Here is a 21,693-nt window from a genome sequence, read left to right as displayed (position 1 = left end):
ACTGCCATTTTTAAACTGCTCTGGGATGAATAGCCAATGTCCCAGTGCCATTTTAATATAGCAGTTGGGACGTATGTGGTTAAAGCCCAACTCCATGATAAACTTAAAAACCCTCAAATACCTCCCTCCCCCCCAGCGAGCTGAAACCAGAACCTGCCCCTTTCTGTTTATGTCCTGATGGGGAGCTTCCTCTGGGTGTCCACATCACTTCCAGTGTGACATCTACAATTCATGTTGGCTGTCCATCAGAAAGTTCCTCTAAGGATCCAGAAGACTACTGATGTAGGCCCAAGGGAAGTCATGGGGACCAGCCAGCGAGGGTTACTGTGCAGTGCTGGATATTAGCGTTCCCAGCCATCAGAAATAGTATTAGTGAGGTACCTGGATGGGGGTACCCAGATGAGTATAATTGCTTCACCAGGTAAGAAAAACATCTGGCAGGGAAGGTTAGAGGGGGTTGGGAGGGAGTGATATAGGCAAAATTTCAGTTTTTAAGTGAGTTGGGCATATCTAAACACCAAAGCAGAAATGTAATCCATTGCAGTTTACCAATCTCTAGGCAGTGGCTACATTAGTTTTCTTTATTTTTTAGGCTTTTTTCCCTTACATTTCACTAGGTGATCTGACCAGTCACACACACACCTTCTGTCTTATGCTGGCTACACTCACTCCTCCCCTGTAACTATGGAGGAGCAACATAGCTAACCTTGGACAGCAGAATTGGCCACCTATGGGGAGGTTAGTGTTAGATGAACTAGCAGATGTAAATAGACTTTACATAAGTGATGAACAAATGAAAGACTAAGGCCCATAACCCAGAAAAACAAAGACTTCTGTGTTAACGCAATTGATAGACTGCATCATAGATGTAAATCTTTATTTTGCCCATAGTTCCACTTTAGGTCAAGCACAGTGTTCTTTGTCATTTATTTAATACCAGAATACAAAAAAACTTTTAATATGGCTCCAAGACATGACGGAAAGACCCAACCTTTGCAATTTGGGAGCCCCAGTCAGTGAACCTTTTATATTCACCGGGCCTGAGCAGATATTGCTTGCCCTTGTAGTTGGGGAGCTCATAGAATATCCAGTAACCATCTAGAACATTACAAGAATGGATTTCATGAGAGCAGAAGCGATCATAAACATTTGGACAATCTTCCAGGAATTCCATCATTTCTCCTTTGCAGTCACCTCTTTCATATACTCTGATTTTATTCATTCCAAATCCTAGGTGCTATAAAGAAAAACAAAAATGTATTAATTCAGCAAGTTTATTATTTTTAACATTATCTTACTTCAGAAGTAAGGCTATCTTCAGGATATCAACGCAGAAATTAGTATGAATAAAAAAAAATAAAAAAACAGGCGCAATTCTAAAATTCTAAATTTGTTGCTGCCCGGTGGGTGGTGACTCGGATCTTTGCTGAGTAATGACATAGTGACAAATGAATGGAACCACAGTGCATAGAGGGGAATGCCTCCGACACTTCTGGAGGTGCATTTGGTGCTAAAAATTCTTCAGCCGTCACAGCTCTTCAACAGAGCGAAGAACCGAAGCACTGCTTACTAGACACTTAAGTATTACTGATCCTGTTTTGCAGAAAGCTTGGAATTTCGGTGCAATAATTTGCATTTTAAATATAAGTCATTAAAATATAACTAAAGGCAAAACGTTTTTTAGTTTTTGATTAGAGTGTTCAAGGATTAGAATGCCTGTTAGGTCTTTATTGCTGTTCTTTACTTTTGCTTGGGAGATACACTCTCTTTTTAGAGGCACCCAGAACTGTGTATTGGGTCATACTAAAACTATTAAGGATAGTTGGATAGAGCTGGTAGAGCATTGCAAGCTCTCTACATATCTTTTCAAATTTCCCCAATGTATTACTATTGGCAATTTCTCCTCTACAAATGCACTAAAGTCTTGCACTGACTAAGTACGTTTCTGCAACTTGGGTTTCCTAGTTTTAAGTATAGCAGGTTAGAAATTAAGTTCCTTGCGAGCTATATGCCTGGATGCTATGCTTGGGATTAAAATATTGTGCAACTATGGCTTTTTTTTAGCCTTCATTGTAAAGTTGCCCATACACCTTACAATTTATCTGCAGATTTTCTGTGGTCAGATGGAAAAAGTGCAACAGATTGGCCCAGGTGGAGATTACTCCATTCACACAGTTAAGAGTAGATGGAGGAATCTGTTGCACCATTTCCATCTGACCACAGAAAATCTGTAGATAATTGTAAGGTGTATGGCCAGCTTAAAGCATATGTTGAGTTCTGTCCTGGCCAATTCTACCTTCATTTTGGATGGAATTTTAGCTTAAAGCATTGGTGTAATGTTATCCACAGCAGCTGCTATGAATTACAACAGCAAAAAGATATCCTTCAAATGTTTTTGTTCACTAGCATATAATGATATGCTTTAAATACATCATACTTTGCATCCTGTTATTCCTGGTATCCTGGCATTATGACAATTATTTTGTTAGTTGACCTACAAAATCAAATATACAACTCACTTGTGTGAGTAAACGACAGGATCTGATGGAATCATTGAGTCCCTGCCACTGCTGATAATCAGGATATTCTCCCCTCTTCAGAAAATACTGGTGTCCCATGTAATTGGGTCGCTCATAAAGCATCCAGTAGCCATTCTCTACCCGGACAGAGTTACAAGCATTGAAATGGGGTTGTAGATCAGGGTTATCACTGCTGCACTCAAAGGAGCGACCCTGGAAGTTCCTATCCTCATAGAAAATGATCTATAACAAAAATGCAAAGAAAGAGAGTAACATTAGGAATCATGCTTTGATTATAACTGGATCAATAAACATAATTACTAGGACATATACCTAGGTAAATGTTCTTAGATTTTATATAGTGTACATTACAGATTGTATTGTACAATGCTTGAATTTTAATGACTCATGTTTGGAAAGGTTGCCTGATTAATATAGTAGGTAAAGTGACACTAAACTCAGGAGTTCAATCTCAAAAATGCATTAGAGTACCTTAACTATTAACAACAATGTATCTTATTTGTGTATCACTCTGCTGTAAAACCTTCAAATTATCTCTGAATTGGTGCTGCCATTGTCCACTTTTGGCCACTTATGTTCCCCATGGTCCCTGTGTGTCTTGTAAAGTAGCCACCACTCCAAGCTCACTCCTGTGATAGACTATAACTTCAATACATGTTGGTAAAATAAATGTCATATTGTAGTGCACCACTGGAACGAGCTTGGAGCAGTGGCTACTTTACAACACACACAGGGACCATGAGGAACAAAAGTAGCCACCCTCCAGAAGGAAGGACAGTGTCAGCACCAATTCAGAGACGATTTGAGGACCTGCAGCCGAGTGATTTACAAATAAGATGCATTTGTGTTAATAGGTAAAGTACTTGAATTTTTTTTAAGGTTTAACTCCTGAGTTTAGTGTGACTTTAACTAATTCTAATTATGTTCGATTTGACAACATTAGAACAAATAGGATTTCTCAAATGAATGTTACGGTCACACTAGGAAAGACAACTTAAATATATGAAAATAACATTTTCCATATATTAAAAAAAAATTCCAAAGGGTATTATTTGCGACTTTTTGCTAACACATTAGCACAGCAATATTCTTCTAAATAGACCTCCTGAGTGTTTGTTATTGAATCTGTGTTTACTTCAAACACATCATCACTTTCATAAGAATTTTATTTTACCAAAAATAGGAAATATCTGTATATTGTGAAATGCTTGATAGAAACACACCTGGGCTAGAAAAAATAAGCATAGTTTCACATTTTAATTCACGTATTAGTACTGTTCTTGTTATAGTCTATTTGTAAATATATATATTTTTTAAAAATCTACAAGTTTCAAATGTTGTTTACCTTCCCCATTCTTGCAGTTGTCTCTGGAAGTACCACTTTAGATGTGTGGCTAGAAAGATGGCTTTTTATGGGATAACTCCTGTGCTGTATCTGCAGAAATAAAAGAACAATGGCAGCCTGTTTTTGTTTAGTAAGATGATTTCCCCCTCTGTCTTCCTCGGTAATGCTGCTCTCACTGGACTGCCAGTTTTGCTGAATGTTTAGTCAACTTGACACTACATTCTGGCACCAATTTAAAGGAAACACTGGGTGTAACTGATGAATACCCCTCATCTTCTGTTTTGGAACTACGATAAGAATTCCTTCCAGGATTTGAATTTTTAAGATCATACATGCAGCATACATGCATGTATTTTTTTCATGTTCAGTGGCGGTGCAGTTGCAGTGTGTCTCACATTTGCAGAACTTGCAAAGAGGTCTCAATTCACCTTCTGGTGATGCTGACATCATCCTTACTCTCCAGAAGATCAGCACAATCTTTCTTCAGGCATTATCCAAGGCAATGGAAAAAAATATAAATTCAATTTCATCACAAATCCTTTTTCCACAATAATAATAATAATATTTAATTTGCAAACTTTTGTAATTCTCTACCCCTCTAGTTGGTAGAGCAGATATTTGTCTAAATATTTATGCCATCGCTTAATACAATTTCTTAATACGTTTACTTTTACTCCGGTGAATCTTCACGCACATTAACATAATATTCCATAATTACATAAGAAAACAGTTGTCTCTGCATGTCTGTGACCCATGGCACAACCCCTTTCAATCATCTGCCCTATATTTCTTTAAAGCTACTGAAATTAAAATAGCATCAAATGTTTATCAGGGCCTTATATTAATCTACAAAAGTACATTTTCAAAGAATAAAGTAAGTTGTTGCAGAGTTAGCTTTCTGAGCCACCCTGCTAATGTATCCCAAAACTTCTTAGTCTTACTGCACTCATATAGCATGTGATTTAGATCTGGAAATGAAGAGCCACACTTAGGACACCTATTATCATTTTTGTTATATATTATATGTTATCTATTAAAATAAATATATTTTATATCCCTTCCTTTTAAATAAAATTCTCTAAAGTTAGCACTTATTGTAGTCTTACAGAACTTGATCTATCCCCCTGAAGCCCTATTTTTTATTTGTCTGTGTGGTAGCCTTTATATTTGGGCTCTGTGGACATATTTCTGACACACATCTTACTGTTATCTCTCGCTTTGCAAAAAAAAAAGTTACAGTCAAAACAATTGCTGGGGAAAGGGAGACTAAAGAAATGCATCCTTCTCCTTTCAGCATACTGATGACATAATTCCTCCAGACGTCACCTCCCAGACTAGGTACAGTCTCTAGCTTGGGGCTCAAGGACTACTTACTAATAAAAAAGGCACATTTTAAAAATATTATACAGTAGCTCTTTATTGGTAAATAAGGAAAAATTGGGATTGCAGTCCCCTGAGACAGCGCTACCCCGAGGGTGAGGGTGATTGGGTATGGGTTTTGTTCACGTTAGGTGTGCAGCTTCTAGGAATGCGGATCGGGGTGGCTGACGTTTGTCAAGGAGAACAAAAAATGGGGATAGAAGCGCTACTACCATAAGGAATTGGTTTTATGCAAAAATGGATAAACTTACCACAAAGTAATGGCTGATGCAATATCATCGACTAGGGGTGAATAGAAGGGGGACTTCCACTGGTGGGGATTGTGTACAATCAGTTCATCTTGTGGGAAGGTCAGGGGGAATTGAGGGTTAAGGGGGTGCTGGATGGTGGTGGGAGCCTGTGTCCGATTAGTGTATGGAAGGGGGGTGACAGGCACAGGTGGACATAGGCTGTTGGATGGTGTTGGGACTGAGGGGGGTAAGGTGCAGCTGGTGTGCACTGTGTTGCTGCTTGAGGATGATGGGCCTGGCGACTGAAAGTGACAGGTCAGTGTGGGCATATGCACTAGGCGGATCGGGTGTGTGTGTGGGGGGGGAGGGGACTGGGACGGAGCTCGAGGTGTCCAGCAAAGGATCGCTGATGGGAGTGTTGAGACTCCAACTTTGACACGTTTGGTGTCTATTTACCCAACTTGACCACATCTTTTATATTTCACCAAAATATGGGTAAGAATAAATGTGTTTTAACATAACGTAAGGAAAAACTTTTTTTCCCCGAAATTTACAGTACTTTTTTCATCATATAGTAAAAAATAAAAATCTCCGTGGTGATTAAATACCACCAAAATAAAGCTCTATCTGTGCCCCAAAAAATTATATTAAATATAAAATTAATTTCAGTGCAGTGTTGCATGACTGAATAAATGTCAGTCAAAGTACTGAAGCGCTGAATACTGAAAAATGGCCTGGCCAGAAAGGGGGTGTAAACATCTGGTCTTTAACTGGTTAAAGAAATAGGTAGAAGGATAAAGAATAAAAACTAGATTTCTCAACGTGTTGCTGACTATGTGATATTCAACTCTTGCAGAACCTTCAAACTGAGCTGCAACCTATATTGAATTGAAGGGTGTCAGGTGGGATAGATTGTACATCTGACTGTGTATCTGATGTTCTTTGTTGATGCCTGCGTACCTGATGTTGATGTCTGTGTACCTGATGCCCTTTAAAGCACTTCCAGAAACATACAATTGAGTTGTCACAGGTCGGCTAGAACTATGAGGTGAGTGGAAATCACTCATCTCATAGTTCTCCTTTAAAGCTAACCATACAAGTAAAGTGAAATCACTCCATTCCCTTATCCATGTAAAACAGCATGGATAGATGAATTTCCCCTGCTGGCTATTGAATTTCAACAGTCAACAATCACAGCTGATTGGCTGCAGTCACTATTCAGCCAACCTATTCCACCTGGTAGCTTCAATTTTTCAATTGTTCAGCTGGGTGGTGTAGACAGGGACACCCACAGCTTGAATTTCAGCTGATTTACAGGAATCAGCCAAAATTTGAGCTATGTATGGCCCGCTTTAGAACTAGTAGGTAGCCCAAGAGTCAAAGAATGGCATCTTCCACCTGAGGTTGCTTAAAGGGTAACTCCACTTTAAAAATATAAAAATGAAAAGTTCTTTAAAAAAATAATATAGCATATACAGTATAATTGTCACACAAGCCATTTTGTAATTTAATTTTTTTAGAAAATACCTTTCCATGTAAAATTGAAGTTGCTGTAATGTTCTAAATCTGTCAAAACATTAAATGCAATATTGCGACCTAGAGGCATTCCATACACAGTTCGTATAGGTGATAATGGAAGGCATGCGATCGTTTCTACTGTACGGTCGCACGTCTTTTGTCTTACGAGCAGGCTCGAAAACCCACCGAGAATCGTACGATTGTCGGCGGATTTGTGGCCTGCTCGTATGACAAAGGATCGCAAGTACGATCTGCCTGTCCAAGATGGGCAGATCGTACGCTTTTAAAATTACCTTACAACCATCGCAAGACAAACGTCTTGCGATGGTTGTAAGGTGTATGGCCAGGTTTACAAAAGAAAATTCATTTTTGATCAAATACTCCCTAAGGTTCAATTACTATTAAAGGGCTGCAGACACTGCACCTTTCCATATTAAAACACTGGAAGCCCACCAGCTGGTTATAATGAGCCCAGGCATTCCCATTCAGTAATCAGTTTGGAAAGGACATTCTGCAACAAACAGCTTTTTCTTCAGAACAGAAACAGCAACACATGTTGTTAAAATTATTGTAATGTACACAGATCACCCAGAGAGGAATACTTTTCTTTTCTCAACAAAAGTGGAATTACACTTTAAACAAGTATTTTGCTTATCGGGCACCTAAAGTACTTTACAGTATTCATGAATCTGGCAATTCTAGTTTATTGTTTTTTTTAAACAAATGTTTCACATGCATGGGAAACTCATTTCTAACAGGATTACAACCTACACCCCTTTAGTAAATACGCCCTAAATATTCCTTAGGATGTGTACAATAAAACTATTAAAAAGCCTAGAAAATACTTTGTCATTGATGGTTCAGTATCCATCAGAACCCTGTAAACTTCTAGTATTTAATTGTGGACAATAGTAGCATTTCTGCATTCAGCAAAATAAATACAGTCATGTCACAATGAGATTTCCACAAGCACATGATGCCGTAACAAAACAAGTATTAACAAAAGTTTTTACTAGAATAAACCCACACTATGCAGGACAAACTCTTTTCAATAGATGGGTCGATGTGACACTGTAAGTAGCTGATGACTGGTAACTACTGTATATGTACTAACAATGCTCAGGTGGCGTCATTGTTTTAACTAAGAGTTAATAGTTTGTCTTACAGCTGTTGGTGCTTGATTTACAAAAGTGTGAAGAACACTTTTTAAGCCATCAATAGAGGAGGTAAAGATCTGCACACTGACAGAATGAGTTTCTATATCATGAAAATGTCTGTATTATGAATATGAAATGCAGGCACAAACTTGCAAAACCCTCTTTTCATTGTTGCATATCCTGCCATTCTAATTCACAACAAGGCATCACTAGCAGTTCATACCATCGCCCCCAGTGGACAGAATCTCTTTAATTAGCCTTTATGTGTTTTACATTCATAGTTCCTAATTGTAAAGCAAAGGAGCATCCAACAACTGTTCATAAATAAAGTTTTACATTACAAATGTAAGGTGTTTTTATACATCTTGTCTTCTTTTACCTATAATTTCCTACATTTGGAGGAAAGTCTCAAGCTGCCATCACCAGCTCCACTTTCATTTACAATGAACGGCAGCACAATTGCCGGCTAGTGGAGGTAAAGATAAACATGTACTCATTACAATACTGTTTGCAAGGGATAAAAAAGATTAAGTAGTACCTTGACTAAAATGTATGGCATAAGATACAGTCAACAATGTCAGGCTGTGAAGAATCAGCATGCTCCTACCTTGTTGCAAAATGAATGGTACTGACGGACGAATCTGCCCAAGTGTTCGGCACATCTGGTTTGAAGTTCAGCAAACACAAATTTTGAGGTGAATCCCATGGAAGTCTATGGTGAATTCCCTGAACCCAGAGTTCCCAATGTGACTGAGAACAACACTGTCCTCAACAACCTCACCCTACCCACGTACAACATACGAGTGTGAGAGGGGTGAAAAGTCTCCTGGAAGCCATCACCGTTCCTTACTTCCAGCACCCCAACCCTCCTCATTCTTCTTAGCCTGCTGATGACTCTGCCTCACACTAATAAAGGTAAAGGACAGTGTTCCTGCTGGCTTTGGAACAACAGCAAGTCCTACTTGTCTGCCTGTTGCTGTGCCTCCAGTACCTGATCTATGACCCCATACAGTGTTTGCTCCAGGAGAAACATAAGAGGGATTGTGTCACTAATCCCTGCCTCATCATGGCTCAGCATTTTAGTTGCTTCCTCAAAAGGTATAAAAAAAGTTGAATACATCCTGAATGATGAGCCACTGATGCTGTAATAATGACCCCAGCTCCTGTCAGCACCAGCAACAACATGCCATCAATGAGTATCTGTGTGATTACGGCAGAGCCTTCCCTTGTGCCATAATCACAGAGGTACTAATTGATTGCAGATTGCTGCTGGTGAAGCCTCTGCAGCGTGGACAACCTTCAGTTCCAACTCTTGGGGGTGTCACAGATCATACAGCCAACAGGCAGCTGATGTCACTGCATTTTTACTAAGCAAGCTATGACTGCTTAAAGTAGCCACAAACCCCCCTAGTCTGAAAAAGGACCAATGGAAGCCATATTATTTTGTGAAGAACCTTTGCACCACAAGGATGAGAACACATGCCCGGCAAGGAACCTGTGAACATTTTTCACAGTGAAGAGAGGCCAGTAGAAAAGTTCCATTGTCACACGCAACCTTGCCTTGCTGGAGGTGGTGTGGGCTCTTCCATCTCTTGACCTGGGCCTGCAGAGCTGAATATTGGATATGAATATTAGCCCACCATCCTGCAATCCACAGTAATATAGAATAATATAGCACAGTATATTTGGCCTCAATGGCCATGTGAGGGTAGATCTGGTTTATTAAGAAGTAACCTGGTAACGTTCTATGGAAAACAAATTCAAAGCTTGGGGTTTGTGAAGAATGCAAAGAACTAGGAAAGCTTTTCCTAACCTCAGAAGTCCATACTTGGTACTGTCTGTATTACTTGTGGTTTTATGCTGTTTTTGATCCTCAGCAACTAATAGACTCTAAAACTGTCCTGTTCTGTCTTTGTGTGACAATAGTCAAATCACCCTGAGCTACTAAACTGTCAGGACAAGTGACCATAATTATTGAGATTTTTATTCTATAAGACCTTAAGGCCAGATTCACACCTCTGTGGTGCGCACAACAGTGTGTTAAAGGAGCTCATTTTGTATGGGCTAACGATGCTTTTTTTTGTGTGAATTTTTTGGGAATGCACTCTAGTGCATTAAGGTGGGTTGCAGTACAGGTGGGTTGTCTTAGTGAAATAGCACACAAATGCACATAACACACATTTGCACACGTTACCGTAATGCTGAAATGTTGATCTAATCCTAAGTATAAGATTTAAAGATTGATGGAAAGTTTGACAAAACAAAGGCTGGAAAGACAAAAAACAGTGTTACTTTATTATGTGATCTATTATTTGTAACTTGTGAAGCACACACGCCACTAATGTAAACAATCTGAGTAAACGCAGCTACAGAAATTGTATGTCCTTAATTTGATTTCCCAGATATTCCCAAACATCTTCAAGGCAAATCTTTCAATGGGAATGAGTCAACTAGCTGCTTTGTTTGTTTCTAGCTGATTGTTGTTGTTTTCCCTTAAGATTAGCTGCCATCATGAGTGTTTGGGAGGTGATCTCTTCATTAACCCTAAATGTGCGTATCTGGCTAATCTTTATGTGTGTTTATGGAAATATCAATCCGTTGTCAGAGCATTCCTGAATGTCCAACCTCCATCTGATATCCAGATGGAGCTGACAATCCTTAAATGTGGTGGTTGTGATGTACGCCCAGCCCGAACCCGCTGTACATCAATCACGCATGACTATACGCAGTTCTGAACTGAGCGTGGCGTCACAAAGACGTGGCGATACCACTCTCAGCCTCACGCTGCACAGATATTTCCCAGCTCACAGGACAACAATCTCAGGCCAGCAGAATGAGAGCGATCGTCACTAGGGTTGGTTAACTCCACAGTTAACCCTTTACACACTAAACGTTCGCTGCCACCACATGTTTTTAATAGAAGCACGCACCGTTTCCAACGAATGCTGTGACAATTTAAACAAAGCCTATGATACCGCTGTCCTCTCAGACAGGAATATGACAGGATTCATTATACCGTAGCGCTCTCCACAGAGGCAAGGATACTTTAAGTTTGTATTTAGAGTGTAGGGATAAGCTTAACGAATATTCATTGTTTTCATTGTGATGAGACACAGCTATTTTCTGCACTTAATTTGACAATATCACTGTACAATTCCAAATTATGAAATGGAGCTGATATTGTAACTCAGTGTAATACTGGGTTTGTTTCGCTCCTGGAGATGTCAAGCTCTTATATATAGCCCCTTTTTTTAAAGACTGATTTGTCAACCCCGCCTGTAACCAGTTTAACAATGCAAAAAAGGAGATGTGCGAACTGTCTTACAGATGAAGGCAGCTCAAGGGTTAATCATCGGATGGGACAAACTGCAATGTCAGGTTTTAAAGAAATGTATCTATTTATTACTGATCGAAGACATGCAACAAACATTAGTGGACACATAGCTGACAGTTACCTGTCAAAAGGATTAAAAAACGATGACTAGTCTAACTGACTTAGATCGGTGGTGAGGTGGATAGATGTCCCTTCATTGGCCGTACATATATCTCCTAAATTCCTAAGGTCTATAGGTTATTTTTGATACTGAAATGTATCCAAATTAACCCTGGGATTAGGTGCTTGCTCTGATGTACTTCATTATCTTGATCAATAATACAACATTTCTCCGGGCCTTTTTACATCGGGGGATCATTCATATATGACAGTAAATTATAGTTTAAAGCTTTTTTGCTAATTCGTGTTTTGAAGCCGAACAGCAGATCTACTCACATGACCTCCCGGTCAGTCCTTCGATTTCCCATTCACGGATTTCCACCGCGTGGGGCTGTTTATGGCTTGTTGTTTATGTGTCCTTTTGATTCCCCCTCAGTTGGTATGCATCCGGGTGTTTTAGTGATCCAGACTTTACTCTTTTTTGGAGCTTTAATCCTCTTGTGACTTTGAATCGAAAGGTATTAGGGCTGTACTGCCGACAGTCTCTGGGTTATCCACCTAATCTCTGACAGCAGCGTCTACGCGTTTCGCCCCTCCCCTTGGGGCTTCGTCAGGACGTTATTGTAACTCAGGTTTATGACTTGTGGGTGAATGCTGGGTCACCTGGGTCATTAACCCTGCCAGACCTGCTTGTGTTTATATCACTTGTCAACTGTTAATAGATGAATGCCTGATTGCATGCCTTTAATTAGGGGCCGCCATAAAAAGCTTAGAGGTGATTTGGGACTCTCACTTGTTAAGTAGTGCTGGGATAATAAAGATCACAGGCCAGATTAGGAGATCTCTGTGTTTTGGAATGTGGAGGGACCTAGCAAATGACTAAACGAAGGCCTGCATTTGCTTTGAACTGGGGAACAAGAGAATGCTATATTTAATATTATTACAATCAAACCCCATTATCGTCACAGTGGTTGCATTCGTTTTCTTTTTTTTAGGCTACAGAACATTTTCTGCAATTACAGTAAATACCTATTGATCCTGCCAGAAATTAGGTGTCTTTGTCACTTCCGGTGAGCTGAAAAGATAGCATCTAATACTTAGCTAGCTTCCTTTTGTAAATTATTATGCGGTGAACAAAGGCAGACATGTTTTAAGTTCATAGCTGTGTGACAACCATTGAAGGAGTAAGTGTACCAGGAAAGGACAGGAGGTGTGTTATCCACACAATTACCATGTTAAATTGAAAGAAAAATCCTGAAGCACTAATGCAGACATTGCAGGACTGGTAATCTGCACTATATGATTTTTTTTAGTTTTTGTGTTTAGATACACTTTAAAGCCTAACAAGTTCAGACCCCGCTCACATGTAGCGACATACCTTTGCAGCGGCCGGGATAGCGCGACTTTCGGGGCGACGTTCCAGCGACAATCCAGCGATGGTAGCGCGACCTTCTCCGCCGGGCTCCATAGAAAAAAAGCGAAATCGCGCGAAATCCGCCGAAAAACGGGTCCGGTAGAAGCGACTTGCGACCGCGACGAGCGACGTGCGACATGGAGTTAAGACAGCTCCATTGAATAGCATTGGCCGGCGACTTCTCGCGATATCGCACGGCAAAAATGCGCGATATCGCAGCGGAAATTGTGCGATAAGTCGCTACATGTGAACGGGGCCTAATAATTCACATGGTTTTCCTCAGCATGTAGAAGCACATTGCAAGCATGTTTTCTTAAAGGAGAACTATGGGGTCAGTGTTTTTCCCCATAGTTCTCCTTAGGGTAACAGGAGGACACAAACTAGCGTCCTCCCATTACCCTAAGCTCAGTATACCGCAAGCTACAGCTCGCGGTATACTGAGACGCCGGAGCGGATCCCGACATCGATGTCGAGATCCGCCCAGCTGCGTGAGTGACAGCTGGCTCTGCCTATCTAGAGGCAGAGTCAGCTGTACCCGCCCCCTCCCCCGTCCGTTCCGCCAGTCAGCGCTGGCGGATCGGAGCGGGTAGGGGGGAATCGAGCCCCTCCCCTGTCACAGAGAGCCGTGACAGGATCGAGAGGTGAGCAAACGCCGGTATGTGTTCTCTCACCTCCCGATCTACTGAGCTGACCTGTGACAGTCTCATTGTCACAGGTCGGCTAGAACTATGAGGTGAGTGAAAAACACTCACCTCATAGTTCTCCTTTAATAATGTTCATTGAATTTATTGTGCTTATGTGCTTCCCTCTACCTGGAAGGTAATCCTTCCAGGTAGAGGGAAATCCCTGGTGGTCAGCAGGATCCGCAGAACTGGTGTCCCAATTGAAAGATTTCACATCTATTCCTGTTTTGATAACAATCCAAAATTTCTGTTTTTCTTTAAATTCTGCTTTCAGTGATAGCAGTCCCTAAGACAAATAGAAAGGGTGAATCTCCCTAACGGGGACACAGACAGCAATAAAAATCTGACCGGGGTTCTAATCCCTCTCCACTCTATTGACAATAAAAAAAAGGTTTTGGCTTCAGTTGCACTTTACCTGTTGGTACTAGATAATTTCACATGTTTTAAGACTGGTGCAGTTTATATGGCAAAGTGTAATATCAGAAAGGATGCAAGGCACATAGTCAAATACTTACTTAACCAATGTTTGCTTGTGTTGTACATTAAATCAGTTTTGAGCATTGTTGGTCTCACTGTTTTGTAGGGATTGCATTTTCTGGCATTAAAGTGTATGTTACCCCTACATTTTTTTTATTTCATAAAGGTGTCTGTGTTTTCAAGGGTGTGTTTGTAACTGTAGCCTGTTCAAGTTTTACCGCTTCGTTTTCTTAATTTTACCAGGTGATTCTGCAGTCCCTCTACCTTACTGTTGCAATCTGACCATGCCAAGAACAGAAGCAGATCGGATGCCGTGTAAGTGCACAGTGTGCCTGTAGCCCTGTAATCAGCTTTGTTGCTACACCCCCTACCAAGCCCTGCTCTGCCTGAACATTGTAGACAGAGAATGTACTCTCCTGCTGACGTCTATTAGATGCCTGCCTTCAATGGAAACTCCCCCCCCCCACACTTCTTGCTGCTTCCTGAGAAAAAAAGGCTGATCCTCATAGCAAGTCCCTGCACCCCACTCTCACCAGCGCTTGAAAATTGACTGAATAGCGGTCACCTGACTAATTTCTAAAAGTGAATCTACAAGGTATTTAATGCCATTTCTTACTTGGAATAAGGGGCTTACTGTTTGGGATAATGATGTATAGTTCATGCACTGGTTTGAGGTCATTAGCATTCACATTTACTTTAAGCATGGTGATTTATGTATTGTTTCAGTGTCTTGGCATGTGGATGCATTAGCAATAGTATGCATGCTTAGAGGCTTAGGCACTCTTTAACAACCTCCTCTTATACTTTGTATTATACATTAGCCATACTTTAGAAAACCCTAAAATTTACTGAGGTTCACTGGTAGGTGCTCAGGGTATAAAAATATCCTTGTAGACAGAAGAATGTTTATTTCCCAAATCCTTAATAAAATTGCATATTTTAGCTTGAGTATGCTTGCCATTTTACACAAGATCATAAAATATAATTTGCTGTTTTTTTTAAATTGTGTAAGACAAAATGGTTTCTGGTTAGCTTCTATTTAAGGTAGTGTTTATTTCAAATGCTTGAACAAAGTCAACTTGTACGTTTTATTAGTATACTTTATTTTGATATTATGCATGAATTATCACAACAGCAATGCTGCCTTCAAAACATTTCCTGGACTCTTCTGAAAGAACCAACTCTAGGTGTAACTGCTCCCCATTCAGTGTATCTTCTGTACTCGCCAGGTCTCAGGTAGTACTGACGTCCCCTGTAGTTGGGTTGCTCATAAAAGATCCAGTGTCCTTCAAGGACATTGCAGGAGTGGATGTCATGGTAGTTGAATTCTTCATGGACTTGAGGACAATCTTCAGTGAACTCCATCATCTGACCTCTAAATTCTTCCCTTTCATAAATCCTGAGCCTAAATGATCCACGATACTGATGGAGGAACAGGAATTGTATGTTAAAATCATTTAAAAATTTAAAACATTTACTTTACAGTATATTGATTGATAGCTGCAGGCATACTACTTTGGATTGGCAATATACAGAAAGAAATACATTGCTTATTGTTTATTATGATATTGAGGCTGCTATAAATAATTCAGTTTTTGCTGATAATACCAAATTATGTAGGGTAATAAAGTCATCACAAGATGTAGCAACACTAAAGAAGAGCTTAATAAAATAGGGCAGTGGGCAGGCACATGGCAGATGAAGCATACAGGAAACATGAAAACATCAGATGTTCTCACAGTGAAGATGCACTTCTGCAAACCTCAGTCAAACCTCAGGCATTTTCCACTTAATAAAGACTTCTACACTAGAGAGGTGCACTGTTTTCATGTTTCCTGTATGCTAGACCTTCAGACACCCTGACTGCCTCAAGTGCTCCCCACCTGTGAGAAGTCGTGGTGCTCACACCCCTCTGGAGGAGGAACTTTGGCGCCAGTGACGTTGTTACTTGGCAGATGAAGTTTAATAATAAAAAATGCAAAGTTATTGATTTGGGTGTTAAAAATACACATGCAATCTACTCATTAGTGTGAGCTCCATTGTATAAATAAGAGATGGAAAAAGATTTGGGAGCCCTAGTAGACCACAGACTGCTGATAACCAAGCAAGCAGAATACTGTCATTCATAGAAAATGGTATGAATGGTATAATTCTACCACTCTATAAAACACTGGTCAGGCCTCATCTTGAGTATGCAGCTCAGTTTTGGGCACCGATCAACAGAAAGGATCTCCTTGAACATTTGAGGGTGCAGAGGGTGGCAACAAAATTACTAAGGGGGCTAGAGGACCTGGGCTATGAGTAAAGATGGCAGAAATTGCACTTATTCACACTGGAAAAGAGGTGTTTAATTGGGGATATGATTTTAATGTACAAATTGTTAATTGTCAATTGGTCCCCGAAAAGAAAAGTGGCAGTGACCCGAGATTGTAGGAAAAGAGGTTTAATCTAAAATTGCGAAGGGAATTCTTTACTGTTAGAACAGTAAACAGGAACTTCCTTCCCCAGGCAGCGGTATCAGCTGAGAGTATAGACACATTCAAAAAAACTTCTAGAAGTCTTCCTCAGGCAGCATAATATACAAGGGTATGGGAATGCTTAGTGAATACTACACAGAGAAACACATACATATATAGATTTGAGCTGAATAGACCTGTGTCTTTACTGAATCACAACATCTATGTAACTCAGGTTATGTGTGTCTGTTTCTATAGATTTTGCATGGTAGGCCTTGTGACGACATGGTGATCAGTTTATAAGTTAAATGTGTATTGGTGTTGAGTTATGTTTGAGTGCGTTATGCTGTGTGACCTGGTTATGGAAAGACTATCAGAACCATCCCTCGTTATCTCCCATTGTTCTCTGAGGGAGCTCAGAACAATGACATTCTGGCCTGGCTTCTGCTATGGCTGTCTGGAGCTCGTTAGCAGGTGGACACCTGTGGTGTTATGAAGACAGAATGTCCAGGGAGGGGACGGGGGATGTGATGGGATTATATTCTGATCTGATCACTTTCTGTATAAAAGTTTGTGCAGTTGCTCAATAAATCAGAGTTTGTTTGCCCTACACTCAAGCCTTGGCTAGTGACTGGGGAAACTGGGAGCTAAGGATCTTCAGGTTCCAATATCTCCTCAGCAAGGAAGAAGACAGCGGCGGACATACTCATCCTGAGTACGGGGGTCCGTCACATTGGTGGCGGCGGTGGGATGCTCTTCCTTGCCTAAGGAGACCTTCAAACCACCACCAGGACCAAGTTTGCTGCGGACATAGGAGAAGAGCCACAGTTGCCTACGGCCATGGAAGCGCTGGCCCAGCTCGACAATCCTGGTTCTGCCCAGGATATGCTGGGAAGGAGAGACGCTTTACGCCGGGAGATCTGGAGGGAGACTCTTCAACTGCAGCAGCACTATTGTGGCAAGGTCCTCCCTACATCCAAGGAACTAGCCTTGTGACGACATGGTGATCAGTTTATAAGTTAAATGTGTATTGGTGTTGAGTTATGTTTGAGTGCGTTATGCTGTGTGACCTGGTTATGGAAAGACTATCAGAACCATCCCTCGTTATCTCCCATTGTTCTCTGAGGGAGCTCAGAACAATGACATTCTGGCCTGGCTCCTGCTATGGCTGTCTGGAGCTCGTTAGCAGGTGGACACCTGTGGTGTTATGAAGACAGAATGTCCAGGGAGGGGACGGGGGATGTGATGGGATTATATTCTGATCTGATCACTTTCTGTATAAAAGTTTGTGCAGTTGCTCAATAAATCAGAGTTTGTTTACCCTACACTCAAGCCTTGGCTAGTGACTGGGGAAACTGGGAGCTAAGGATCTTCAGGTTCCAATATCTCCTCAGCAAGGAAGAAGACAGCGGCGGACTGATTTACAAAAAGCGGCACAAAGAAAACTGTAGAAAAAACAAAGCCGTAACCTGGAACATTTAATTTAATTTAATCTGATAAATGACCACTACATGCTTGCCCCAGTTTTAATTGTAAATCACACTCAACATATTCTGAAAACAATATCTGAAATATAAATAAATATAAAATAAGTAAAAGTTCCTGGAGCTTATTATACATGGAAAGTCTTAAAGGAAACCAGTACTCAGAGATCACTTCTACTAAAATTGCTAGTTACGTAGCTGTTATGCTGATCAGATGGTTTTAATACATTTTGCACCGCTGACCTGGAGCACGCATGCACATCTTTTATAACTTTTCACTGATTTCATTCCAGATCAGGGATTCAAATAAAGAATCATGGCTTCTTCCCTTTCTGTTCATCAATTTATTAGAAAAGGGTGAAAATATATCCAGTGGTTTTCTATCTGTCCTATCCTATACCTGGCTCCCTTTCACTGAAAAACCTGACCTCCAGGTCCACTGACCTGGAGCACGCATGCACATCTTTTATAACTTTGCACTGATTTCATTCCAGATCAGGGATTCAAATAAAGAATCATGAAACAGGCTTCTTCCATTTCTGTTCATCAATTTATTAGAAAAGGGTGAAAATATATCCAGTGGTTTTCTATCTGTCCTATCCTATACCTGGCTCCCTTTCACTGAAAAACCTGTCAATGGTTAGAAACGGGGGAGCAAATCTCTTTACTCGAGCAATACTGTAAATGTCATTTCTGGACTTTGTTTTTTAAAAATAATAGTTCCCTGGCTGTAATGTTTATCCATTGGCTTCATTTTTTCTAAGACACTCTAAACAAGTATCCACCTTAGGAGCTTTGACTCTACCTTGACTTGATCCAGATCAGTGGCTCAAGGACAAAAAGCCAAATACAGCCAGTTAACTAGCTTTTTTCAGAATGGGATAAGCAGTTACAATCTCTGTGTTTCCCTTAGTACAGGTTTCCATCATATAAATCATAAAAGTATACCTGAGGGATGATGCGACAAGACCTAATGGAATCATTAAATCCCATCCACTGTTGGAAGTCAGGATATTCTCCCCTCCTCAGGAAATACTGGTGTCCGGTGAAGTTGGGATTCTCATAAAGCATCCAGTTTCCATTTTCCACGCGGATGGAGTTGCAACGGTTGAAGAAAGAGTGGAGGTCAGAACAGTCGGAGCTGCACTCATAAGAGCGGCCCTGGAAGTTCCTGTCCTCGTAGAAGATGATCTGAAATATGCAAAAGCAAATATTTACTAAAACTAGATCCAAAAGAAACATAATAAAAAATAATGTAAAAGAATTAATGTTAGACGTTTGCATTAAAATTATATTAAAACACTTTAATTATTATATAGCCTGCACTAAACAAAACATTCTGTTGTTTATATTCTTTGTGTAAATACAGTTTATCTTATTCACAATTTGGTTATTATAGAAAATAGATGATCACCTGAACTACACAGCCAGAACAATTTGTTTTCTGTGGATCCCCGTGGTAGTAATAGTTACATTTATTTGTTAATCCCCTACAGTGTTCTCTGGAATCGTTACATTATTTCTCTTGTTACTAAGATGTACTTATTTCTTATGATCCTCAGCTCCATCCATAATGAGGTATTTTCCTGATTCACTCTATGTTCCTATGAATGAACCTATTTTTACATCTGGCCATAATATTTGAGGAACGTTTGACCAGAAGGAAAAATAGGCTAAGAACATTCAATTTTGCCCCATTGTGACAACAGCTGGTTAATTCAATGTACATGCAGTTTTGCTGGATGAATAGCATTTATTTTATGAATAGACTGCCAAGTTTATTAGGGATCAATTGGACATTTGTTATGTTTGAGCCTGTTCAAACATAATATATGTCCAATTGATCCCTAATAAACTTAGCGGTCTATTTATTTAAAAAAATGCTATTCATCCAGCAAAACTGCATGTACATTGAGTTAACCAGCTGTTGTCACAATTGGGCAAAATTGCATGTTCTTAGCCTATTTTGTAAATATTAACTCAGGAGTCTATCTGATATATATAAGCCCACAAGTTAAGTCATATACATGGTTATAAATGCCATCATTGCCAATGTTTTTATCTTTATACTCAGCCTGTTTTTTCTTCTGTCTTGTTCAATAACAACCCATTTCAAGCTTGCAATAATTTCCACTGCAGTTAGGTAATGCAAATATCACCTCAAACAGTTTTTTGTCATTTTAATCTACTGATGTTCTGTAAATTAATTAATTCTATAGAAATCCTTACATCATTTTCTAATCTAAAAAGTTCAAAAAGAAAGTGGAACATGTTTCCTCATTTTGGCTTCTGAAGGATGGCAGGGAGCAGGGTTCACTCTACTAGGAAGCCAACCAAGGTAGACAGCAGTCTACTAATTTACAGGCATTCCAAAGAATGTAAAAAAATTAAGCTTTTCCAGAAACTCAGTAAAAATCAATATTTTTGTTTTCTGTGGTTAAATATATAAAGTCATAATGTTTCCATCTAAACATGATGCAAAATTCAAGATGCATTTGCCATTGATCTTCAAAATAGTGGGGATTTCTCTGTATTTCCCACAGCTGTTCACAGTGTATTAACAACCAAGGCAAGCATTGCACGTGTCACAAATACTATTTACATGTTAATTCACAAATACTATGACGTGCAGAGAACTGCTTCCAAAAATTAGACCAGCCTATCATAATGGGCAGTTTAGTATAGCCCAACTCCAGACATTTTGTTGGGTAGGGGGGTAAGAGTTAACATTTCTGATAAGTTTGTATCTGTCTGTGACCCCTTTTATGGAGACTTCTCCCCACATCCTGTCCTTGTGACAACAAGACAAGAAATTAAAGGAAGTGGTTGTCACTGGGAAAAGAAGACACAGATAACATTAACAACATATCAGTTCTAACCCATCCTTAATATGCTCAAAATGTATTTTATCTTTGTTTCTTTAGCACATTCTTTCTTTTTAACTGCCAGACTGATAGATATACTTTGGCTAATTTGCAAATCATCATGCAATTTATTATAAAGCGGTCAAATAATTTGTTGTACCCAATTTAATCATAGTTTGAATAGCTTTCACCAAGCATTTAACTTAATACTACATGCCTTTTAGCATGTGTATTTTATAGATTGTCATTTATTAATTGGGCTGACAAGATCTGGGTTGTATGTGACTACAAATATTAGCACACATAACTAACAGAATTATTTGGTAATTTAAAATAACTATATCTTTTACCTTTCCCATTTTTGCCTGGGTTGTCTCTAGTGAGGCGACAGTACAGTGGAATGACAAACACAGCTGTCCTTATATACGATATCCATTGCTGGATCTGCATTACTAACACAATAGAGATCGCGGTCAGGACAAAGAATGTATAGTATTGTATTTCTCTTTTCATTCTACCGTATATTGAGGCCGAGAATGTTCACTCTTTTTACACCTCTCATGTCAGCTTTTGATCATCATGAGTTCACGATTATCTGCCAGTGTCAGTAAATAAAGAATTAGCAGAGCTAAGTGAACACATCAATATATTTGTTCTTTCATGAAGATGAAATAACACTGTTGGCGTGCAGCCAATTATAGGCCAATTCACA

The 21,693-nt window shown here is 39.7% G+C and overlaps 2 protein-coding genes across 2 annotated transcripts; both read right to left on the bottom strand.

The window, feature by feature from the left end:
• Window positions 1-955: 955 nt before the first annotated feature.
• LOC108790175 (gamma-crystallin M1-1) lies at window positions 956-3,894 on the bottom strand. Its single transcript, XM_018560385.1, has 3 exons — window positions 3,886-3,894; window positions 2,520-2,762; window positions 956-1,237 (listed from the first exon to the last, which is right to left on the bottom strand). The coding sequence occupies exons 1-3, from the start codon at window positions 3,892-3,894 to the stop codon at window positions 956-958; spliced, it is 534 nt and encodes a 177-aa protein (XP_018415887.1).
• Window positions 3,895-15,268: 11,374 nt separating this feature from the next.
• On the bottom strand, window positions 15,269-21,340 carry LOC108790183 (gamma-crystallin 1). The gene is made up of 3 exons (XM_018560393.1): window positions 21,332-21,340; window positions 19,066-19,308; window positions 15,269-15,599 (listed from the first exon to the last, which is right to left on the bottom strand). The coding sequence occupies exons 1-3, from the start codon at window positions 21,338-21,340 to the stop codon at window positions 15,324-15,326; spliced, it is 528 nt and encodes a 175-aa protein (XP_018415895.1). The 3' UTR covers window positions 15,269-15,323.
• Between the last annotated feature and the right edge of the window lie 353 nt (window positions 21,341-21,693).

The sequence above is a fragment of the Nanorana parkeri genome, unplaced genomic scaffold, assembly GCF_000935625.1.
Source record: "Nanorana parkeri isolate BGI_ZX_2015 unplaced genomic scaffold, ASM93562v1 scaffold453, whole genome shotgun sequence".
Taxonomy (NCBI): Eukaryota; Metazoa; Chordata; class Amphibia; order Anura; family Dicroglossidae; genus Nanorana; species Nanorana parkeri.
This window is presented reverse-complemented; position numbering and strand designations above follow the sequence as displayed.

Excerpts from the sequence above, each read along its gene's own strand:
- LOC108790175 (XM_018560385.1), bottom strand. Across the intron at positions 1,238-2,519 it reads CCTGTCGTTTACTCACACAA|CACCTAGGATTTGGAATGAA; the intron begins GTGAGTTGTATA and ends TTTTCTTTATAG.
- LOC108790183 (XM_018560393.1), bottom strand. Across the intron at positions 15,600-19,065 it reads CTTGTCGCATCATCCCTCAG|TATCGTGGATCATTTAGGCT; the intron begins GTATACTTTTAT and ends TTCCTCCATCAG.